General features: G+C 26.9%; 1 protein-coding gene across 2 annotated transcripts; it reads left to right on the top strand.

The window, feature by feature from the left end:
- The first annotated feature begins 807 nt into the window (after window positions 1-807).
- Window positions 808-19,338, top strand: LOC136084907 (uncharacterized). Of its 2 annotated transcripts, none has more exons than XM_065806272.1 (3): window positions 808-947; window positions 14,865-14,996; window positions 18,985-19,338. In XM_065806272.1, exons 1-3 carry the CDS (start codon window positions 930-932, stop codon window positions 19,135-19,137), a joined length of 303 nt encoding a protein of 100 aa, XP_065662344.1. In that variant the 5' UTR covers window positions 808-929; the 3' UTR covers window positions 19,138-19,338. The 2 variants fall into 2 exon arrangements, with proteins under 2 accessions (XP_065662344.1, XP_065662343.1); XM_065806271.1 differs by lacking the exon at window positions 808-947 and adding an exon at window positions 1,207-1,372.
- The last annotated feature ends 1,930 nt before the right edge of the window (window positions 19,339-21,268 follow it).

Genomic DNA, 21,268 nt, shown 5'->3' on the forward strand with positions numbered 1-21,268 from the left:
TTAACTTTTTTTACGCATTTTAGTAATATACTGTTTAATCAATTTTTATGGGCTCGAGCACATTTTTTGAATACTCTTCAAGTTATACAAAAAAATAATTTTACATATATAAAAAATGGTTTTTTCATTTATCTAGTTTCACACAAGGCCAGCAATAAGCCATTACTAGTTTACACGTTTGAAACGCATTTTATTCATAAAATAAAATTAACAATATCAAATTAAAAAAATTTGCAAATTTTATTTATAAATTATTTTTTAAATTCTTTTTTTTTATACCAATTATGTAATTTTTAATAAAATTGTAAAAAGAATGGTAAAAGGAAACGTTCAGTTTATAAAAAAGATTTAAAAAGGATTTAAAACAAAATTAAGAAAATTTAAATTTATTTTCTAACATTTTTGCAAAAACATAAACGAATAATATTAATAATAATAATAATTATTATAATAATTAAACTAATAATAATAACAATAATAATAATATTAATAATTATAATAATAATAATAATAAAATAAATAGTGTTAAAAAAGAAGGTTTTTACAATAATTATTTATAAATAAATACCAAAACAGAAGTTAAAAAACGATTTAAACTTTATTTTAAATCGATGAAAAAAAAAAAAAAAAAAAAAGATTTGATATTGCTGGGTGTTTTTACACATTTCTTGGTAAAGGAGATAAAGTATTTAAAACATAACAAAAAGACAAAAAAAAACCGTATTTCTAAATGTAATTCAAATAATTTCAATCACAAGCTACTTGTGTAAAAGATGTAAATCAAAGGTCTGTGTTTAAAAACAAATTAAATATTAAAATAGCAGAAGAATAAAAGAAAAAAGATTTTAGGATTTTCAAAAAGAAATATGAGGAGTTTAATTTTTTTCGTTAAGGCTTTTATATATTCTTGAGATGACAAAATCAGAAAAATGAGTATGGAAATCGGTGTAAGTTTTTTTTTTTTTTAAATACATTGCAATATATTGAAGTTTAAAAAAATATTTTAGAATTAGTGTCTATTGCATATAATATTAAAAAAAAGGCTAATTATTATTATTTAACCTAGAAACTTGTAGAAAACGTGAAAAAAAAAATCGGAAGTTCATAAAAATATTGAGTCATTCATATTCATAAAAAATATTTTAGGAAATTCATAAAAAATATTAAAGAAATTCATAAAAATATTTAAGGTATGCTTAAACTGCGCGCAAGTTAATAATAAATACAATAACAAAAAACTGCGCTTGCAAATAATGAAAACTTTCTAAAAGTTGTAAAAACTATAAGTAGAGAAATCTTTAACAGACAAATGGATTTTATTAGTACTTATTTTAAGTTGAAACGCTTAGACAACGAAGAATTTATAAATGAGGTATAAAGAATATTTCTTGTAAAACTTTAGTGACTAAAACGAAAGACCAACTTGTTTATATAACATTTTGTTAATATTTTCATATAACTTTTTTTTACTTCTTGTGATAAGACTAAATGTGAAAAATGTGATTAGACTAAAGTTTAGTCTTATCATATCTATGACATAAATCTTTCAAGATTGAATAAAAAGAAGTAAAAAAAAACTATATTAAAATATTAACAAAATGTTATACAAACAAGTTGGTCTTTCGTTTTAACATTTGCAGAAAAAAAATTTACTTAATAAAAGTTTTTTACTATGAAGTTCTGACTTTATTACTGTTTTATTTGTTGTAATACTTATAAAAAAATATTTTTACTATTTTAAATATAGCTAATAAGGTACATTATTGTTTAAAATTGTGAATTAGTTCAGTAGCATATCAGTTTGATGTGTTGCATGCTGCTATAAATTAATAAACATATCTAGTTATATTTGATAATCATAGTTTAGTCACATTAGTTATCATGATTTATTTTTACAATTAAGATGTAAAATTTATGTAATAACAGTTATTGTTATTGTAGTATATAACTACTTATAATATACTTATCTTGATTTTATAATAAAATGTAAATATCAGTTATTCATAAAATATGTTTTATTGTTTTTTTTAATTTAAGAATAAGAGAAGTTATGCTCTAAATTATACAGATGTTTAGTAAGATGTTTAGAATAAATTTTACAGATATTACAAAAAAAGAGATAGCAAAGAAGTTTTGTAATTAGCTACCTTTCAAATTTTCTTTAAATTTTAACAAGCAATGGTATAAAGTTATAGTTCCTAAACAGCCCTGTTTTTGCCCAAGTTTGCTATTATGGATCTTGTACTACCTTTTCATAAATTATTCAATATCTAGTTCATTTTTTACTAGCTCTTGGAGTTGCTCATATCTTAAGAATTCAAAATTTTATCTAATGAATAATAGAGCCATCTTATAAAATACAGATTTGGTCACTTAACGGTTAATAATGATATGCCATTTTGAAATTTAGATCAAAAACTATTTCGCTGGTTGCATTTCACCATTTCTATGTTAAATTATCTGAAATTTTGCATTAAAATGAAAAACTGCCTAGTAGACAAAATAAAAACATTCAAGTAATTATTATTATAATTATTGTCATTATGATTATTATTATTATTATTATTATTATTATTATTAAGTTAAAGAAATACTAATGTTTTATTATTAAGGTATTATAAAGCCAATTTTATTAAGTTAAAATATTACCATGTCTTTTTAATAATAAAAGTGAAATATTGGGAAGTTTTTACTGTAAAATAAAAATTGTGTCATTTGAAACTTTATTACTTTTTTTTAGATGTAGTATTGAAATCCGAAAACCATAGCAATGTTTTAACAAGAGAAATAACATTTATTTTCAGAACCTTGCAAACATCAACTCAGTTTGGTCATTAGTATGTCTGACTTGGAAAATGCAGGCGCATAAACTTTATACCATAAATCATCATTCATTATATCAATTTCAAAACCATACCAGACCAATAAAGTTTATTTCATGTGTACAGTATGTATTTTAACAATATGCATATTTGGGATATCAATATATTAACATATTTGGGATATCATAGTAAAGTTTATGGTAACAATAATTTAATTTTAACTAATTTTTTAAAATTAATTAAAATTGAAAAATATTAATTAAAATCAACAAATTAATTAAACAACTAATCAAACTTGATCACAATTAAGACAGGAAATAATAAGAAATTATCAGCTTAGACATCACTTTTTTACTAATCGTATTGTCTCTAAATGGAATGACCTCCCCGAGCAGATAACGAATGCCAAAGATGTAAAGTTGTTCAAGATATTGTTTGACAATATGGACAATCAGCAAAACTGCCATAGGGCGTCATCTACTTTTGATGTGCTCCGCACTACTTAACCCTTGTTTAAATGTGCTGCAGATTTTCATACTACTACTACTACTACTACTACTACTACTACTACTATTACTAATTTCATATCTTTGTTTACTTAGCAAACCAAATTTTAGAGCAAAATCATTGTCATCAAATAACTTTTTTTTTCTGATTGAAGTAAACTTCTCATTGTATTTGTTTCGTACTCGCTTACTACGCTCTAATTCTTTAGCAGTAGTTACGCAAACATGATCTTACTGATTGACTTTTGACAGTATTGAAGCATTGCTCTAGCAGACAATATTTGACCTGTGATTGAACAACAAATGACAAAAAGCTTTTTTACAATATCACCTATTCTACAAGTATTATCTTTTTCCAAATATTTCCGGAATTCTGGATATTTTTTTCACCTTTTAGTTTTTCAGGATACCCAAAACATTTTCCATAAATACAAGTTTAAGTGTTTATTTTTGTAATATATTTGTTTTTCAAGCTTTTTCACTCATCACTCATAGAAAAAAAATGAAAAGTTTGAAAAAAAAATTAAAAATAACTCAGCTAAAAGCAAAACATATTCCGGATTTTTTCCGGATATTTTATCCAAACAATTTCCCGGATTTTTAAAATATGACCTGGATAATCTATGATTCTATCACATGACTTGTTGCAAGAAATTTTTCTAACCAATAAATAGAAAATTAGCAGTGAGAAGATTACTACAGTTTTTCTTTCATACAGTATATGACAATTGGATGAAGAAAACATTGCTTCAGTTTGCTTTAAAAGTAACTTTTTGGTGCTATAGAAGTATTGTTCTCTGCAAAAATTATCTTGCCAACCTAAAATCTGCTAGGACAGGTCTCAACAAGAGTAATTTAAGATGTTTTAAATGGCTTCATTGTAATTTTGTGACAATTTTTATTAAGTTTTTTAAAATAGAACTTCTATGAATTCATTATTGATAGATCACTTGTTGCCACTGTTTGAAATTAACTATTTACATTTTTATCACTTTCATATACCTCTTTTTGATCATGTGTCAGAAGCTGTTATAAGAAATTTTGGGCAGTTTGTATGCCAAAAATTTTCTTGTTGCAACAATGAATCATGCAAAATATCAAAGTCTGGAGAACTTAACTTCAATTTCATACTTTGGTTTGTTGTACACACACATACAGAATGTGTACTTTTTAGACTGTTGAGGATGTAGTGAGGATGTACTATTGAGGGTACTTTATCCTATATGCTGCATAAAGCTGCTTAAAGTTAAACAAAATTAATTTTTATTTTGTGTTTTTCTTATCTAATCTTGTACAGTCTCTTTTACCAGGCATTTACCTTAAATACTCATCATCTCAGTTAAAATTTTTACATGTTCTAAAATATTCTATGCTAATTCAATGTTGTTTCGTGGACTATTAAAATACTGTGATGCAAGGCTTTAATTTCATGTTACATGAAATTAAACTCTTGTTTTTTAAATTAATTTAATTATTAAATTTGATTATTATAAAATAAAAACTATAAAAAATTTAATTATTAAATTAAATTAAAATTTTTTCAGTATATTTAAGATGTATTTGGGTTTTTGAAACTGATACAGTATTTCCTTATTTTTTTTGTATTTATTAACTTTTTAATTTTAAGATTCAGCTAACAGCAAATAATCACATTATACATTTTAAAGGTTCTTTTAAAATGGTATTAACATTACCTAATTTTAACAACAACAAAAAGCATATACAATATAGTTGGTATAATTAACTTATTTTTAAATTTTATCTTATAAAAACAGTTTAACTTTTTTATATTGCCTACTAATAATGTGTTGGAACATGAGTTTTTGCTTCAACTTCATTCAGTGTTTTATTTAGTTTAAAAAATTTTAATTTTGGGGTCATCAATATTTAAAGATACTTTGTCTAGCCATCCAATTATGTTAAACTCTTGAAAAAGCAATTTGAAATGATGGAAATAATTGGGAGACAATTTTTCTTAATCAAAAGGTAGAGCTGTATACAAATACAAACAAAGTTTTGAAACTTTATGAACTGAAAACATGTTAGGTATTAAAATGAAATAAAGAATAAGCATATCTGACATACTAAAATAAATATTCAGTAGGATGATATAGTTGACCATGTGAAACCAAATCTGTAAATTCAGATGTATTTGTGTCAAAGGTACTGGCAATAGAAATACATGGAGCAAACTTATGTTGAATACAACCAGAATTATAATATAGGGCAGCATTTTCTTCTTCTGAATTGGTATCTATTGATGAGACACATATCAAGATATAGAATATCATCTTTAATCACTCTGATTGAACAATAGAGCGTTGAGGTAGGGGCAAATCCATAGCATCCAATTTACTAAACAGTTTTAAACATTGTAAGGGCAAACGATTTTGAACTTTCTCTACCAAAATATATAACACAAAAGCTACAAAAAAAAATTTAATTACCAAATTCTCCTTCTAATCAATCTGTCTGAAAAATCCCAGGGAGAACATACTGATGATCTTCAGTCAATTTTTTTTTTTGACTGAATGTACATTTCCATAGAGTGTGCTTGACAAAGTTTTTTTAGTTTCACTTGTAAATAATTTATTGCATTTTCAGGTTTTTTCTCCTGGCATTGCTTTAACACTGTCACCAAATGCCAACACTTCTTGAAGTCACTTATCAATGACATCTTTGTATGAAGCTCTGTTTGGATTATTTAACCGTGTGTCCATTCCTTCTTGTTTAATATTAAGATAATTCCATACAGACAATACTCCATCAGGAAACTCACTGGTCACCTTGAAATCAAAAGTCCCAACAAGGCCACAAGCAACCACTACTAATTTGGGAGAAAAAAAGAATAGAGTTATAAAGCAAGACCTAAAAAATTGAAGGTTGTATGAGTAAGGAAAACATGAAGATTGGAGAGAGTTCCGAAGGGTTGCGGTGCAGAAAAAAAACTAGATGAATAAAAGTTTTTAGAGCATGCAGGGACTGATACAGTAAAAGAATGAGAGTTTGCTGAATGACAAGTCAAGTGAGAATGAGTTTTAGTTGATGGAACTAGAGATAATAGCTCTTTTAAGCAGTGAATTTGATAGTATTTGTAGAAAAGAGAAAGAGATGCAACTTTACGACGATGGGACAGAGACATAAGCTTAGCAGATAGAGGGGTTCTAACTACATTTACAATACATTTTTAAACCTTGTCTAGAAGAGAAAGAGCATCATTAGAATAACCAGCCCAAATATGACAACAGTATTCCATAGAGGGATGAATAAGAGATTTGTAGAGGTAGAGAATAGAATCAAGAGAAAGAAAGTGGTGAGCACGATAAAGAAAAGTAATCCTTAACCTTAAACAACCTTATTAGATGCTAATTTAGCAATCAATTGTATATATGGTTTCCATGAAAGGTCAGTAGTAAACAGTAATCCAAGAAGACGTAAAGAAGAAGACTCAGTAAGAGAGGGTTGCTATTCATTAATATAGTAATGTGGATAGTACTGCAATAGTTGTTTGCAATAAATAACTGAATTTTGTTAGAGTTAGAATTTACAAGCCACTATGAGCCCCAATCTGTTACAGAAGTGAGATCAGATTCAAGATCACTACCTGTCGAAAAGAGAAGGCTTCTTGTCAAGACAGGAGTATAAAGCTGAATCTTCAGCAAAAAAGAGCTACTTTAGATGTAAGGTTGTCGGGAAGATCATTAATGTAGATAAGAAATGCAACAGGACCAAGGATAGAACCATGAGGTACCCCAGAAGTTACTGGAAATAAAGAAGAAAAGTAGTGTTGACCTTCAAGGATGGCTTTAATAAATCATTTAGAAAGAAATGATTTGATAATCTCAAAAACTTTTCCAGATATACTATATGAAACAAGCTTATGGAGACAGTAAGTTATTTGACTCAAGATGGGATGTGAGAAATTTGTTTATCAAAGACCTTGGTAATCAAAGAAATTAGATGATAGTTGAAGGGATCAGAATGTTCATTTTTTTTTTCATTTCAGAGTTTTTGAAAATTGGAACAACAGATCCCATTCAGCAGGTAAGAAAACAAGACTCAGTCAAGCACTTATTAAATAGTATAGAGAGAATTAAAGAGAGTTCTGGAGAACAATTTTGTAAGACTATGACAGGAATGTTGTCTGGACCACAAGCCATAGAAGAGTTTAATCGAGATATGACTTTAGCAACAGAAGCTGTGATTTTAATGTCTAACTATGGGTTAACCTGTTTAATAAGAATGGAAGAAAAATAATGGCCTTAAGATTCGAGAGTCTAATTTAAAGAAAAGTTCTTTGCTAATAGTTTTGCCTTATCCTTAGGAGAGGTAATAAGATCAGTCCCATAAATAAAAGATAGAATGTTAGACCTACCCTTGTTAATGACGCTGTTGAAGGTTTTCCAAAAGTCTGTAGAGCCTAACTTCTGAGATAAGATATGAGATTTAGTGAACTAAGAATAATGGAGCTTAGCATATGACAGCACCTGTTTACATTGATTTTTTGCAATAATAAATAGATGTTTGTTTTTTATAAAAAAGATGAAAAAAATGATTGCGATTAGATATAGTAGCTGCACAAGAGGGTGAAAACTATGAAGTAGAATGAGGCTTCATTTGGAACCAATAAAAAGGAACAAAAGCTTTCATTCCTGCCTGAATCCAGGAGTTTACGTAGAATTCAATGTTTAATTTCCTCACTTAATTGAGCAAGAGATTGAATTCTACATAAACTCCTGGATTCAGGGAGGAATGAAAGCTTTTGTTCCTTCTTGTTGGTTCCAAGTGAAGCCTCATTCTACTTCATGGTTTTCACCCTCAGCATCAAATCTTCAAGAGCAATATTCAGAGTTGGAAATATCAAGAGCAATATTTAGAGTATGGGGAGGGGTCACTCAAAAATGTACCAGTTTGTACAAGGAAAAGGGTGGATGATTTTTGTTTGAATTTTTTTTTTATGTGAAATCCTGGAAATCAGACAAAAAAGCTTTGGTTTTTTAGTTAATGCATTTGTCTATCTACCAGAAAAAATATGCCATTGCAGCATTGATATTAAATAAAAACAATGAAGTATCACCATTTACTAAAAGATAACTACATAACTGTTTCCTTTTAGGAGTTAAATTAACATGCTTGATTGCGGACATTTTAAACAGAAACGTTTTTAATTTAATTTAAAATAAATAATACTTTAAAAAAAAAAAAGATTAAGAATATTTCTTTTATTTACAGAAGATGTTTGAAAAATAACATTTTGAAAATAGTAAACATTCCATTCTATCTGTTAGCAGTATTGGCTTTATAATTTGACTGAATATTCATAATCTGACTTCATTCAATGTTTGTACAAAATAGAAAACTCCTTTCTAATTTAAACTGAATGCGCCATATAAATATTATCAAGTGAATTATATTTTATATACTTGATTATATAATTAATAAATATATAAAAGACTTGTACTAATATAATATATATTAGTGTAAGTATATATATATACAAATTTAATATATAAATAACTTATAATTTGAAGCTGATGTTTTGTGTTAGAAAGTTTTCTGTCACTTTGTTTTTCTTTTGTGCAACAACAAAGTCAACTTTAGTTTTAAACTACTTTGAAACTTCTTGTTTTGTGCAGCGAGATCAGACTCAGTGACTTACAGAACATGTTTATATTATATAAATTAGAATTCCTAATTTTTAAGTGTAGAACATAATTTAAATTAGAATTCTTAATTTTTAAGTGTAGAACATTTATATTATATAAATTAGAATTCCTAATTTTTAAGTGTAGAACATTTATATTATATAAATTAAAATTCCTAATTTTTAAGTGTAAAACATTTATATTATATAAATTATAATTCTTAATTTTTAATGTGTAGGCTTGTTATAGGTATTGAGTGAGTGTTTAGAGGGGTCATTTTAAGTTTACACAAAGTACTGCTGAGCACTGATCTTGTTGATTCCAACATAAATTTTTTCCCACATCGTTTTCAGAAAATTTATCTCCATCTTTTTCTCTTCTAGTTCTTCACTTGATGCTAATTTATGTCTGCATTGTGGGTATAATCTTTTACTGGTACTACAAATTTGACTTTTCTGTATAACTTTGCTGTATCCAAGTTGATTTCATGAAAACTGCTTGTAAAATAAAATGAACTCTTAATATCTATAAAAAGCCATTACATTAGGATAAGCTCTAAATAATTTGCTGTAAAAAAATATTGTTGTTTTCTTAACACTTTCAAAATGTATATTTAAAAAATAAAAACCATTACTGCTATACATATCTTTTTTATCTTTGTAAATGGATTAAATGGATTAGCATTGTTTTAATTTAGTTGCTTCAAATATTTTATTATTATTATTATTATTATTGTTATTTTATAAGGTTTACAACTCAGATTTATAGAGGCATGAATGCCTGTCAACCTGTCACACAACTATATTATATATGTGGTATAGTTTCTAATCTTTAATCATAAGTTATTATTTTTTCTTTTAGATAATTGTCTAGTTTTTGAAATTGCTCAAGGATGACACATTTACAACTTGATTTGGGAGGAAGTTCCATTGACTACTTGTGAAAAAGTTGTAACGAGAAGCTAGTTGACAATAAGATTTTTCTAGTTTTAATGAATGTCCTTTTGTAATAGAATTTATAATTATTTTTGGAAAAATTGTGTGACAGTTGTAGCGTTTGTCTTTAAGTAGACGAGGGTTATACAGATCCACAATATTCTTAATATGGTCGAACTAGTGCTGAAAATAGTCTTTTAAAGCAAAATAAATATAAATAAGAGAAGGATCTTTTTATTAGAAAAAGCATTCACATTGCTTTATTAACTTGTATGGAGGTATGTTTAGAGAATAGTAAGTTATTATCAATATGTATTCCAAGGTCAGTTTCTGAGTTAGTAGATTTGATATCACTGGATTGTACATTGAATAAACAGGATGTTTGTTTTTGTAGCCTAGGTGTAGAACTGAACATTTTTCTACATTAAATTTCTTCCCCCATTTAGCTGCCCAGTCAACCAAGGTATCAATATTGTTTTGAAGTATGGTGTGTGAATACACATTAGTAATAGGGTAAAATATTTTTGTATTGTTGGCAAAAAGTGCTGCATTTGAAGTAATTATATTGGGAATATCATTAACCTTTATAATGAATAATAGAGCTGAGAGAACAGAACCTTGGGGAACTCCACTTTTTACTGGTACCCAATCAGAGTAATTACCATTTATCATTACTCCTTTTCTTCGTTTTTGAGAAAGTTTCTTATCCAATAGAGATTTGGACCATTAATTCCTTAGACTTTTAGTTTTAAAAGAAGATGCTCGTGTGGGACCTTGTCAAATGCTTTTTCAAAGTCAAGGTAAACATAATCGATGAAAAAACCTATATCTAAATTAAGTGTCCATGCATTAATACAGTAAGAAGATTTGTTTCACAAGAGCGACTCAGATAAAAACCGTGTTGACTAAGAGTTAGCAGATTATTTTTTAACAGATGAGTAAAAATATGTTTTGTATTATTTTTTTAAATATTTTGACTTTAGTGCATGTTGAACTAATTGGTCTATAGTTTGTAACTAGTTTCTTGTCTCTTTTTTTGAAAATTGGTATAATATTTGCATCCTTCCAGATTTGTGGCAATATACTAGTTTGAAGTACCTTAGTATAAGTAATAGAAAGATGTTTAGAGATTTGGTGATGGGACAAACACAAGATAAGTTAAAACTTAGAACAATCAATGTATCATTATCAAAGAAATTACTAGCAAAGTAATTGTTAAAGCATTGAGCTTTTTCAAGATCGGTGATAGACTGTCACTATTGTGAACTATTTCAGGAATGCAATTTTTTGTATTTTTTTTTTTTTAGATTTTATGTATAAAAAAAGTTTTTTTTAATAGTGTTTTTAAGGTTTGTGTAGAATATATCCCAAAGTTGTGCTGAGTTATAATTTTGATTTAATACTAAGGTTGACAGATCTTTATTAATGCTATTATAGTTTCCTTTAGAGAAGTGTTTATTAGTATCAGTTAGTTATTATTAGTATAAGTTTGTTTATCAATTGATTTGATTATTAAGGTAAAGTATAAAAGGTGGTGATGACTTTTTCCAATTGGAGCAAGGTGGGTTATTGGTGAAATTATATTTTCCATGGATGTTATTATTGGATCAATTGTAGTTGTACTTTGGTTCTTTCTGAAGTGGATTGGTTTAGGTATATGTTGCAGATTGAATTAATGAATTTTAAGGATTTTGATGAGCAATATGTAGGGTTTTCTTTTTTATTAGACCAAGTTATATCTGGGTAGAATCTCCAACTATAAGGATGTTTGCGTATTTTTCAGAAAGATTAGTTATGTGTTGATTTATATAGTTATCATTTTCCTCATTGTTATTTTCATTTTTATTTGGAGATTTTTTCACATTTTTTCAAATTTCACATTTTTTATTGAATGTTGTTGTTAGTAGCTTAGAATTTTTTGTTTGAATCTAAAAAATTGATTCTGATGCAATTGTATCAAAGCTAACCAATGACGATTTTAACGATATATGTACAAATATTGCTACACCTCTCTGACATGATTTATTATTGTGATTTGTTAGTGTTATATAATTTTCTATAATAATTACTTGGTCATCACATTTTGATTGGCAATATTTTGGTTGAGTTTTAGTGAAACAAATGAGATGTGGTTTAAGTTTTTGAACAATGAAACTTAGTTCTTGGCGTTTGCTCAAAATTACTTTTATCAAATTTGAAGGTTAACCATTTATTTTTTTGTGATTTTGGTTCATTTTCTAAAAGCTGATGGTTTCTATTCTTTTTTTTTTTCTTTTCTTATTTCAAAATCAATTAGTCTTTCTGCTGGTGTCATATCCAGGTTTAAATAAATATTTCTATAGTTGTCGTTATTTGGTAATTTCCTTAACACAAGTAGAATTTTACTGCGTTCACAGTTTTCAAGAAGTACACCAAAAATTAGAGGTGTGCTTTTTGATTCTTTTTTTTTTTTAGTCTAATTTCATTGGTTTTTTATAACTTTCACCGTTATAATCAAATTATTCATTGACCATTAATTTATCATCATTAATTGTATCTGATTCATCTATTTTACTCAATTCAGTAATTCCAAAGGTTATGATATTATTTCCTCGCTTTTTTTTAATTTTCTTGTTCTGATATTATTGAATTAGCGATTGTGTTTACAACAAGTGATTTTTCTGTGGATGTGGTTTTCATTAAAAATTGTGATATTTATTATCAAATTCATCACTGTTGGTTGTTTAGCTTCAAGGAATTCTATTTTTTTTATTAATTTTTTTATAGTTTCTTGCTGTTAATAATTAAGACAACCTTTTTGACATTTTTTTTTGAATTTTTGATTATGTTTTTATTTATTTATTAATTTCACATTTGATTCATTCATACCAAGCAGCATGTTTCCAGATACGATTCATTTTTTAGTTTAATTTTAAAAGAGCACTGATTACTGAGAATGAGTGAGAAATTGAATAATAAAATAAAACTATTTAATCTAAAGTTATAAACACTTTTAGGTTTTATGACATTATGATTGGTATCACAAAATGATGTGAAAGAATGCATAACTTATAATAAAAAATAAAAAACTTGTGATATTTTTTTCTTGGACTCAGAACCTTCCAAATTGTTCAAGTTCCAACTTTAATTTATTTTTATTTGACAAGAACTTAAATTATTCATGAAAAATTACAAAATCTATAATAGAGATGCCTGAATAGTTTTTAGTTTAAATTTCAAAATATCTTTGTCATGCTTCAAGCGACCAATACCATATTTTTTGTTAGCATTTCCAATTTCTTTTGAAAAAGTATTTACATCCATGAAAGGGCGATATCATGTGAAAACATCTAGGGCATGTAACTCTTAGTCTCAGATTTTGTTGATTTTTACACTTAAAGAAATAAAAATAAAAATTCCTACCCTCCTGTTTATTAATAAGCCCTTCCCCTCCCCTCCCCTCCTCTCCCCCCTCCCTCTACCCTATTACTTTCTTATCTCCCCCCATTTATTACATCTGGACAAAAACTTGATTGACTGAAAGAGTTTAACAAGTTTATGCTAAATTTAGATTACCAGTATGTTTTATAATCATCCTCCTTTAGTTACAACTCCACAACTCTAAACAAACAAAACTCTTAAGTGTAAAGTTAGAAAAATCACCTCCTGAATAAGCAATAACACTTGCAATAACACTTGCCACTATTGCAGTATGTTGCGTAATTGGAAGTCCATTGTCTATTGCTGTGAGAATTGTTTTTTTTTTAAATATTTTTAGGTGAAAAAAAAAACAGTTTTATATTCATAGTCAGAATGTATTAATCATTCTGACTATGAATACCTTATATACCTTTTAGGCTCAGTTTTATAAACTATTAAATGGTAAATTAAATAAAATAATAAATGATCTATAATATAAAACCTGTTGTAGCACTTATGTAGAATGTAGAAAGTGATAAAATAATAAAATGCAGATAATGATGGTAAACAACTTTATTAAACATTTACATTTTCTACCAATAATTGTCTCAATTATTAGTAAAAAATATCAATTGTTAGTCATGAGTCAATAGATAAATAACTGTTTATTAATTATTAAAATTATTTTAAATATTTAATAAACATTAAGTTAAAACTTGTTTAGTATAGTAGTAAAAATCTAATAAAATATTTAGAAACGTTAAGTTAGATTATGTTTTTTTTTTTTGTTATTCACCTCCTCAAGGCCATGAAAGCCACTACAGATAAGGAGGCTACTCAATAGTGGTTATAACCCTCTTTCAACTCTATAACTCCGAAACACAAACCTCGACGAACAAGGCCACTGCGCGTAGAAACAAGTTGAGCGCGGTACTACCAGGGACGTGGTGGGGATCGAACTCGGAACCTCTCGCTTCTAATGTTAGGTTTTTTCTTCATTAAATTTATCTATTAATGATGTACATTTGGTTGGGTCTGTGTATAATAAAAGAAAAAATAGTTTTTATTTTTTATTTTTATTTAAAAGTTAAAAAACATTACAAAAACTTTTCAAATATTTGAAAATAATTTTTTTTTAATATTAGAGACCTTTTTAGTGTTCAAAGGGGGCAACTCTAAAAATATTTTTTATTCTAAATTTTTTAATTTTATTATTATTAGGTGAGAGTATGTAGGCTTTTATCATAACAGTTTTGGTAATTACATGTATTTTGTTACAAAGTATTTCAAAATTTTTCAATTTCAAAAATTTCTTGTACAAAATACAATGTATAGTAAAAAGTACCTTGTAAAAAGTTGTCAACATTTGTATAAAGATTGTGATTTATGATTGATGTACTAAAGTCATCCTTTGAATGTATTAATTGACCTTTATACGCTTTAATGAGCTGATCTCATTCTACTGTTATTTGTAATATATAATTTGTATATTCATTATTCAAACTTTATTTTCCGTATTTAGAACTTAGTTGATTTAAATAAATGTTATATATTTAGTTTGCATTGCTTGGTCTTCTTGTTGGAAATGATTTTGGTACACAAGCATACACTTTTTTAACAGGAGCAAAAGTGTTAAATGAAATTTATCAAAGGTTAAACGAGAAACAAAATCTTTTGGCTTATTTGCGAGTAATACGTTTATTTATAGTATAAATTAAGATATTGTTAATTTTATAAATCTCTAAAAAATTGTGTTTACTGTCAGCATAATTTAGTTTGGCTTTTTTTATAAGTTGTTACTTATTTTTTCCATGCTTTATATAAGGTTACTTTCTATATATATATATATATGTTTGTGTGCCACAAAATTTGAAATCAATTTTTGAAAGCTTTTTTCTCAACCAATTTTGCTCAAATTTTGCACACTTAATCATTTTCGATGACAATACAAGGAAATGGAAAAATTTGACCAAAAAAAGTTAATTAAGTTAACAAAAATTTAATTTGTATTTTCCCATACATTTTATTTATTTGATATGAATTGCGTATTACGTCACAAAAATCATTGATTTGCAAATTATTTGCAGTTTCGAAGACATTAAAGCGCAGCGATTCAAAACCTATTGTTTTAAGTTATTAAGTAATAAGTCTTAAGTTATTAAGTTAAAAACCTATTGTTTTAAGTTATTAAGTTAATAAGTCTTAAGTTATTAAGTTAAAAAACAAAAATTTAGTAAAAACAGTAATTTTTAAATTTAAAAAAAAAAAAAAAACAGTAATTTTTCCTTCTACAAAAGATAACAAAAAAAGAATTTCTAGGCCCAATAGAATTCTGCTTGCATAAAGCATGGATTTGAAAAAAGAATTTTTTTTTGATTTACTAGTTATTACTTATACTTTATTTACCTTTTTTACACTCTGTGTAAAAGACATTAAAAAACTGCACATGTATAAAAGCTATAAAATAAAAACTACTCCATAAATTATGCAATGCTAAATTTGTTTAAAAATAGAAGCTGAAAATCTTTTGTGCGGCATTTTAATTTTCTGTGCTTTTGTGTGCTGCAATTTGTTAGTAGTAAACAACTAAGTTTTGTTGGAGTCCTCAAATCCTCAAGCCACTGCTTGCCCAAAGCTGTTACAGAAAAGAGATCCAATTAAAGATCAGCTAGTTGTTCTAAGCAATCTAAAAGTAAAGACTTTTGATTGTTTTAAGCGATTAAAATGCTAAAACAAGAGTCTAAAGTTGTTTTGTCAGCAAATAGATTGATAATCAGAATGATTATTATTATAGATAAGAACCAATACAGAAGCAAAGATAAAACCTTGCAGTACTCTTAAGATTACTGGAAATGAGTTCTTCAAGAGTGACTAATACTTTGGTTAAAAAGAAATGGTTTAATAATCATAAAATTTTTATATGAAGAAAATAATATTAGAGAGAAAAATAATCATAGGATAGCTAAAGAAGTCAGAGTGTGTTCCAGAGTTTTTAGATATTTTCCAGATATTGGAAATATCTTAATAGTAGTTTAGCAAGGACTGAAAAGAATTCTGCAGAACACTTTTGTAAGACTATAATGAAAATGTTGTCTGAACCACAAACAGTAGGTTTGGCCAACTAGATTCAAGAGTCAAATTAGGGGAAAAGTTCTTTTCAAATAGGTCTATAATCTTACTCTGGGGAAAAGTTATAATATCAGAACCATAAATGAAAGATGGAAGGTTAGACTTACTTTTGTTAATGACACTTTTAAAAATTTTCAAAAAGTCTCTGGAAAATCTTTAACAATCAGATAAGATACAAGATTTAGTAATCTCAGAATACCAGAGCTTAGCATCAGACAAGTCCTTTTACATTAACTTCTTGGAATAGAAAAATAAACATTTGTTCTCAATAGTGTGATTCTTGTAAAAATGATAACATTTAATATAGCAATCATTGTCACATACTTGACAATGTCACATGCTTGGCCTGGGCATTTGCATTTGTAAGAATTCACTCATTTGTCAGGAAACTAGGTTTGAATCCACAGATTACTCTATTATGTGCTTTTGCTTAGCACCGCTTTCTTCTATTGTCTTTCTCTTTGTTCTATATTGCACTTCTTCATCTCAAGAATGCACTCTTTTCTATGTTATTTCTGATCAAATTGAGCATGACCTTTCTCTTTATCCTTCAGCCAATATGGTTGTTGTTGGTGACTAATTGTCATTGCAACAATCTAGATCTTTATTTATTTATTAACGGTAATGTACTTGATGAGTCATCTACTATTCATCTTCAAGGATGAACTCTTACTTCTGATCTTTCTTGGAAATCATATATCAAATCAATTGCAAAATTAGCCTCTGCTAAGCTTGCATCTCTTTATAGTGCTCGCCACTTTCTTACTCCAGATTCTATTTTTTATCTCTATAAATCTTAAATTCATTCTTTATGGAATAAGGTTGCCATATCTGGAACAGATCTTTAAATGATGCCTTTTTTTGTTTACATAAGGTGCAAAAACACATTGCAAACAGAGTTGGACCTTTTCATGTTGCCAACCTTCAACAATTGTTACATCTTAGTAATGTTGCTTCTCTTTCTCTTTTCTATAAATACTATAATGGGCGCTGCTCTAAAGAGCTAGCTTCTCTTGTGCCATCTACTAAAATTCATTCTTGTGTTACTCATCATTTAATTAAGTCTCATCCTTTTACTGTGACTGCTCCTAAGTGCTCCAAAAACTTTAATTTGTCTAGTTTTTTTCCTCGAACATCAGTTCTTTTGAATTTGCTCTCTTCTTCTTGCTTTCCTGATTCATATAATTTGCAATCTTTTAAGTTATCTGTTAATTGTTATCTTGCTGCATAAACTTCAATAACTTCCAACTCTAATAGTGGTTGCTTGCAGCCTTGTTGGAAGTGAGGATGTTAAAATACTTTCAAAATCACTTTTAGGTCAGCAGTTTAGTTGGCATTGCCGAATGCACTCTAATTTCTAGGGCTGTAATTTATATTTGAACTGGTTTATATAGTTATTAAGTTTTTTAATTGTTTAAAGAAGTTAAATGCGTTGCAACAACAACAAAAAAATTCAATCTGTTATGAAAGTCTTTTAGATTAAATTTTAAGTTGGAATTTTTAATGAAAATTTTTAACATAAATACGACCTGCATACCAAGCATGCATATTACCTGCATACCAAATATACATACATCCTGCTTACCAATCATTCATATATTCTGCTTACCAAATGTGTTTACAAGTTGCAAACTAAGTGCAAAATAAATAGCCTGAATTAACAATGTTGATAAATATGAATTTCATAGCTTGCTATTATTAAATTTTTCAGTTAAACTCTATAAAAATTTAATGATATTTTAAGTACGTATTTTCGAAAATTTAGACTTTTGGATGCATTGATATTCTGTTTTATCTGAGAGCTTGTCTATTGTCAATAATTATTTCTGGGTCTGTGGTTGATAAAGACACCTTTTATAGTTAATGGGTACATACAGATTGCTTTTTGCTTAACACCTTACCCGTTCACATTTACCTTTACTTTTTGAAATATTTCTTAATTATTAAGTATAAGTATTTTAATATGTAAAATAATGTTAAAATATTCTTAAGTTTAAAATTAAGTTATAAGAAATATAAATTTTCCTAGAGAAATATAAATGATTTTAAAGAAACAATAAACAAATCTTATATAAAGTATATAATATATTATATATTATTATATTATCTTATATTATATCTTGTATAAAGTCTTAGATAAAGTCTTAAATACATATTATCCTGAACTGTTCAAATTTGAATGTCCAAATTCTACAAAATGATATATTTATCTAGTTCTTGAACTGTGCAAAATTTCAAAACAATTACTATTTAATGTGCGTTAAGTGTCCTGCAAAAAATTTACGGTCAGAACAATTTAGCAATCATTTAAAGAAATACGTGAGTATTTCATTAATTATTAGGAGTATGGTACTTAAACTTGCAGGCTTTCCCGATTTCCACAAGTGTTTTTCATCTGAGAATAAATTATATAAAAATATGATAATAAAAAATTATTATTTTGATAATATTTGATATTCAATATAAATTATTTTACTAACACTCTAAATTAAATAATTACATAAATATAGATTTTATCTGCATCAAAAAATTTATTTTTGTTATTTAGGCTGATGCAGTTAGAAAAATTGCAACATATTGTCAAATGAATCCAAAAGCCAGTCCAGATGCTCAAGCTAAAGAAATTAAAAAGCATTTAGATGATTTTTGCGTTAAAGTAGCCTTGGTAACGGGTAAAATAAAAATGAAGGACTTGGAATAAATTTGCATTATTTAATATAATTTTTTTTTTTTTTTGCTTTTAAATTCAAAAACATTTCTTATTTTGAAAGTTGAAATCAAAATTATTTTCTGATTTCTTATTTCATTTTTTTTAAATAATTTTAAAAAATTCGTTTTCTTCTTACTTAAATTGGTTAGACAATACATTTTGTACACATTTCAATTACTTAATGAAAATGCATATATTTGTTAATTATTAATTTTACGAATAAAACATATATATATATATATATATATATATATATATATATATATATATATATATATATATATATATATATATATATATATATATATATATATATATATATATATATATATATATATATATATATATATATATATATATATATATATATATATAAGCCCATCGCATTTTGACCCTCATGAACAAATTTTAATGCGCGGGGTATCATAAAATATTCCCAAGGTATGTTTTCTTGATTTTATTTTTTTATTTTTTATTTTGAATGACTATTTATACTCGCATCACTCTTTTAAAGTTTAACATTTTTTGAGTTTTTAAGGGTATTTTCAAACAATCGGCGCGAATAGAAATTTACAAATCATTAACTATATAATAACGTCGTTACAAATAATCGAAGGTTTTCTATTACGATTGTGCACGTTTTTATTACTAATATTTTTGTTAACTGGTGGCATTTTAAAAACGCACAAATTCGTTATAAAATTAAAAGAACGTGGTTTTTAAACACGATGCCGTTGAGGCCCAATACACAGTAATTAGAAATTTGTTAGATGCTTTTGATCTCATACAGTTCACCCACTGCTAGCCCTGGCTATTTAACAGGGGTTTGTACAAGATTAGCTAAGTTTCCTGACAGACCATTATTCTTGTTTACCTCCTGTCATCATGACGGAGAGCTTCATAAAGCCGTAGCTGTCAAAAAGAAATGTTGAGCCGGAGAATAAACTATTTATATCATAAAACCGTAAAAGGTTAAAAAATAGTAAGGTAAAGATAAAACTACTTCACTTTAAAATACCTTTTTGCAAAAACAAAATGTATAATTTTTTAATTTTAAAATCATTTACATTTAGACTTTTGAGAAGTGCAGAGATTATTGTGAACTTGCAAAAAAAAAACAGACCATTAGGTGAAAATTAATAAATTTAAAGCTGTTTCACACGCCTTGAATTTCATAAAATTCAAGTTGCATTTCCCGAAAATCAGGCAGGTTTTTATTCTTTGTAATTAAATACTCAAAGAGATCAATAGAATGGGTGACTAAATTTCTCTCTCCAGGGCATTGCCGTTTTTGACCTGCTACTTTTCTGCAATTTTTAAAGTAAAACTTAATTTCAAAAGTTTTGATATTTTAGTCTTATTATTTAAGAACAATTTATGTCATAAAGTAAAAAATTGTTTAAAAACAACTGTCTGCAAAATGGTTTAAAATGAGATGTAAAATACAAAGAAAATAATTGTAAACCAATTTTTTTTTCCAATGACAGACTTCTTAAAATCGTTAAAAGTATAATAAAAATGAAATGAATTGAAACATCACTTTAAGTTACTCTTGTCTAAATTAAATGCAATAAGTTTTTAGCAGTGTCATTTTAAACCTCATTTTATCTACATTGCATTATTCTTAATTTACACTTTTAAGATCAACAAGACTATTGGCAGACGTATATTGAGCCTGCTGCAAAGATGAAATTTAAACCATGGTAAAACCATAGAGGGGTTTGATGCTTGCGTTAGCATCTTTTGACCGAGATCACAATATAAAAAGAGAGGTCTGAAAAGATGTAAAAACAGATAGAATCGAAGCTGGTATCCTTTTGAAAGAAGTTTTTATTGATAAAGACCAGCCACTAGGTCTTAAATTGTATATTTCACCAGACTACTGGTTAATTTTTGATATTCTAGGTCATAGTTTTAAAATATGCCTACGGATTGTACATTTGCAACGTTTAAACGCTGAATTCTGAACCAAATTCGTTTCTGAAACAAGAGATTTATGGAAGTGACAGATCCAGTATTTTTTGGTGCTTGAGCTAACATAGAGCAAAATCCAAACATTTGTATGTTTATATTTATGTCAAATAATCATGCTTTCTAAAAAGTTGCAATAATTGGAGGCTGG

This window comes from Hydra vulgaris, chromosome 09 (assembly GCF_038396675.1).
Source record: "Hydra vulgaris chromosome 09, alternate assembly HydraT2T_AEP".
NCBI lineage: Eukaryota > Metazoa > Cnidaria > Hydrozoa > Anthoathecata > Hydridae > Hydra > Hydra vulgaris.

Coding starts and splice junctions, on each gene's coding strand:
- LOC136084907 (XM_065806271.1), top strand. CDS start 1,310: ATGGATTTTATTAGTACTTATTTTAAGTTGAAACGCTTAGACAACGAA. Junction 1,373..14,864: donor ACGAAGAATTTATAAATGAG/GTATAAAGAATA, acceptor TTATATATTTAG/TTTGCATTGCTTGGTCTTCT. Junction 14,997..18,984: donor ATCTTTTGGCTTATTTGCGA/GTAATACGTTTA, acceptor TTTGTTATTTAG/GCTGATGCAGTTAGAAAAAT.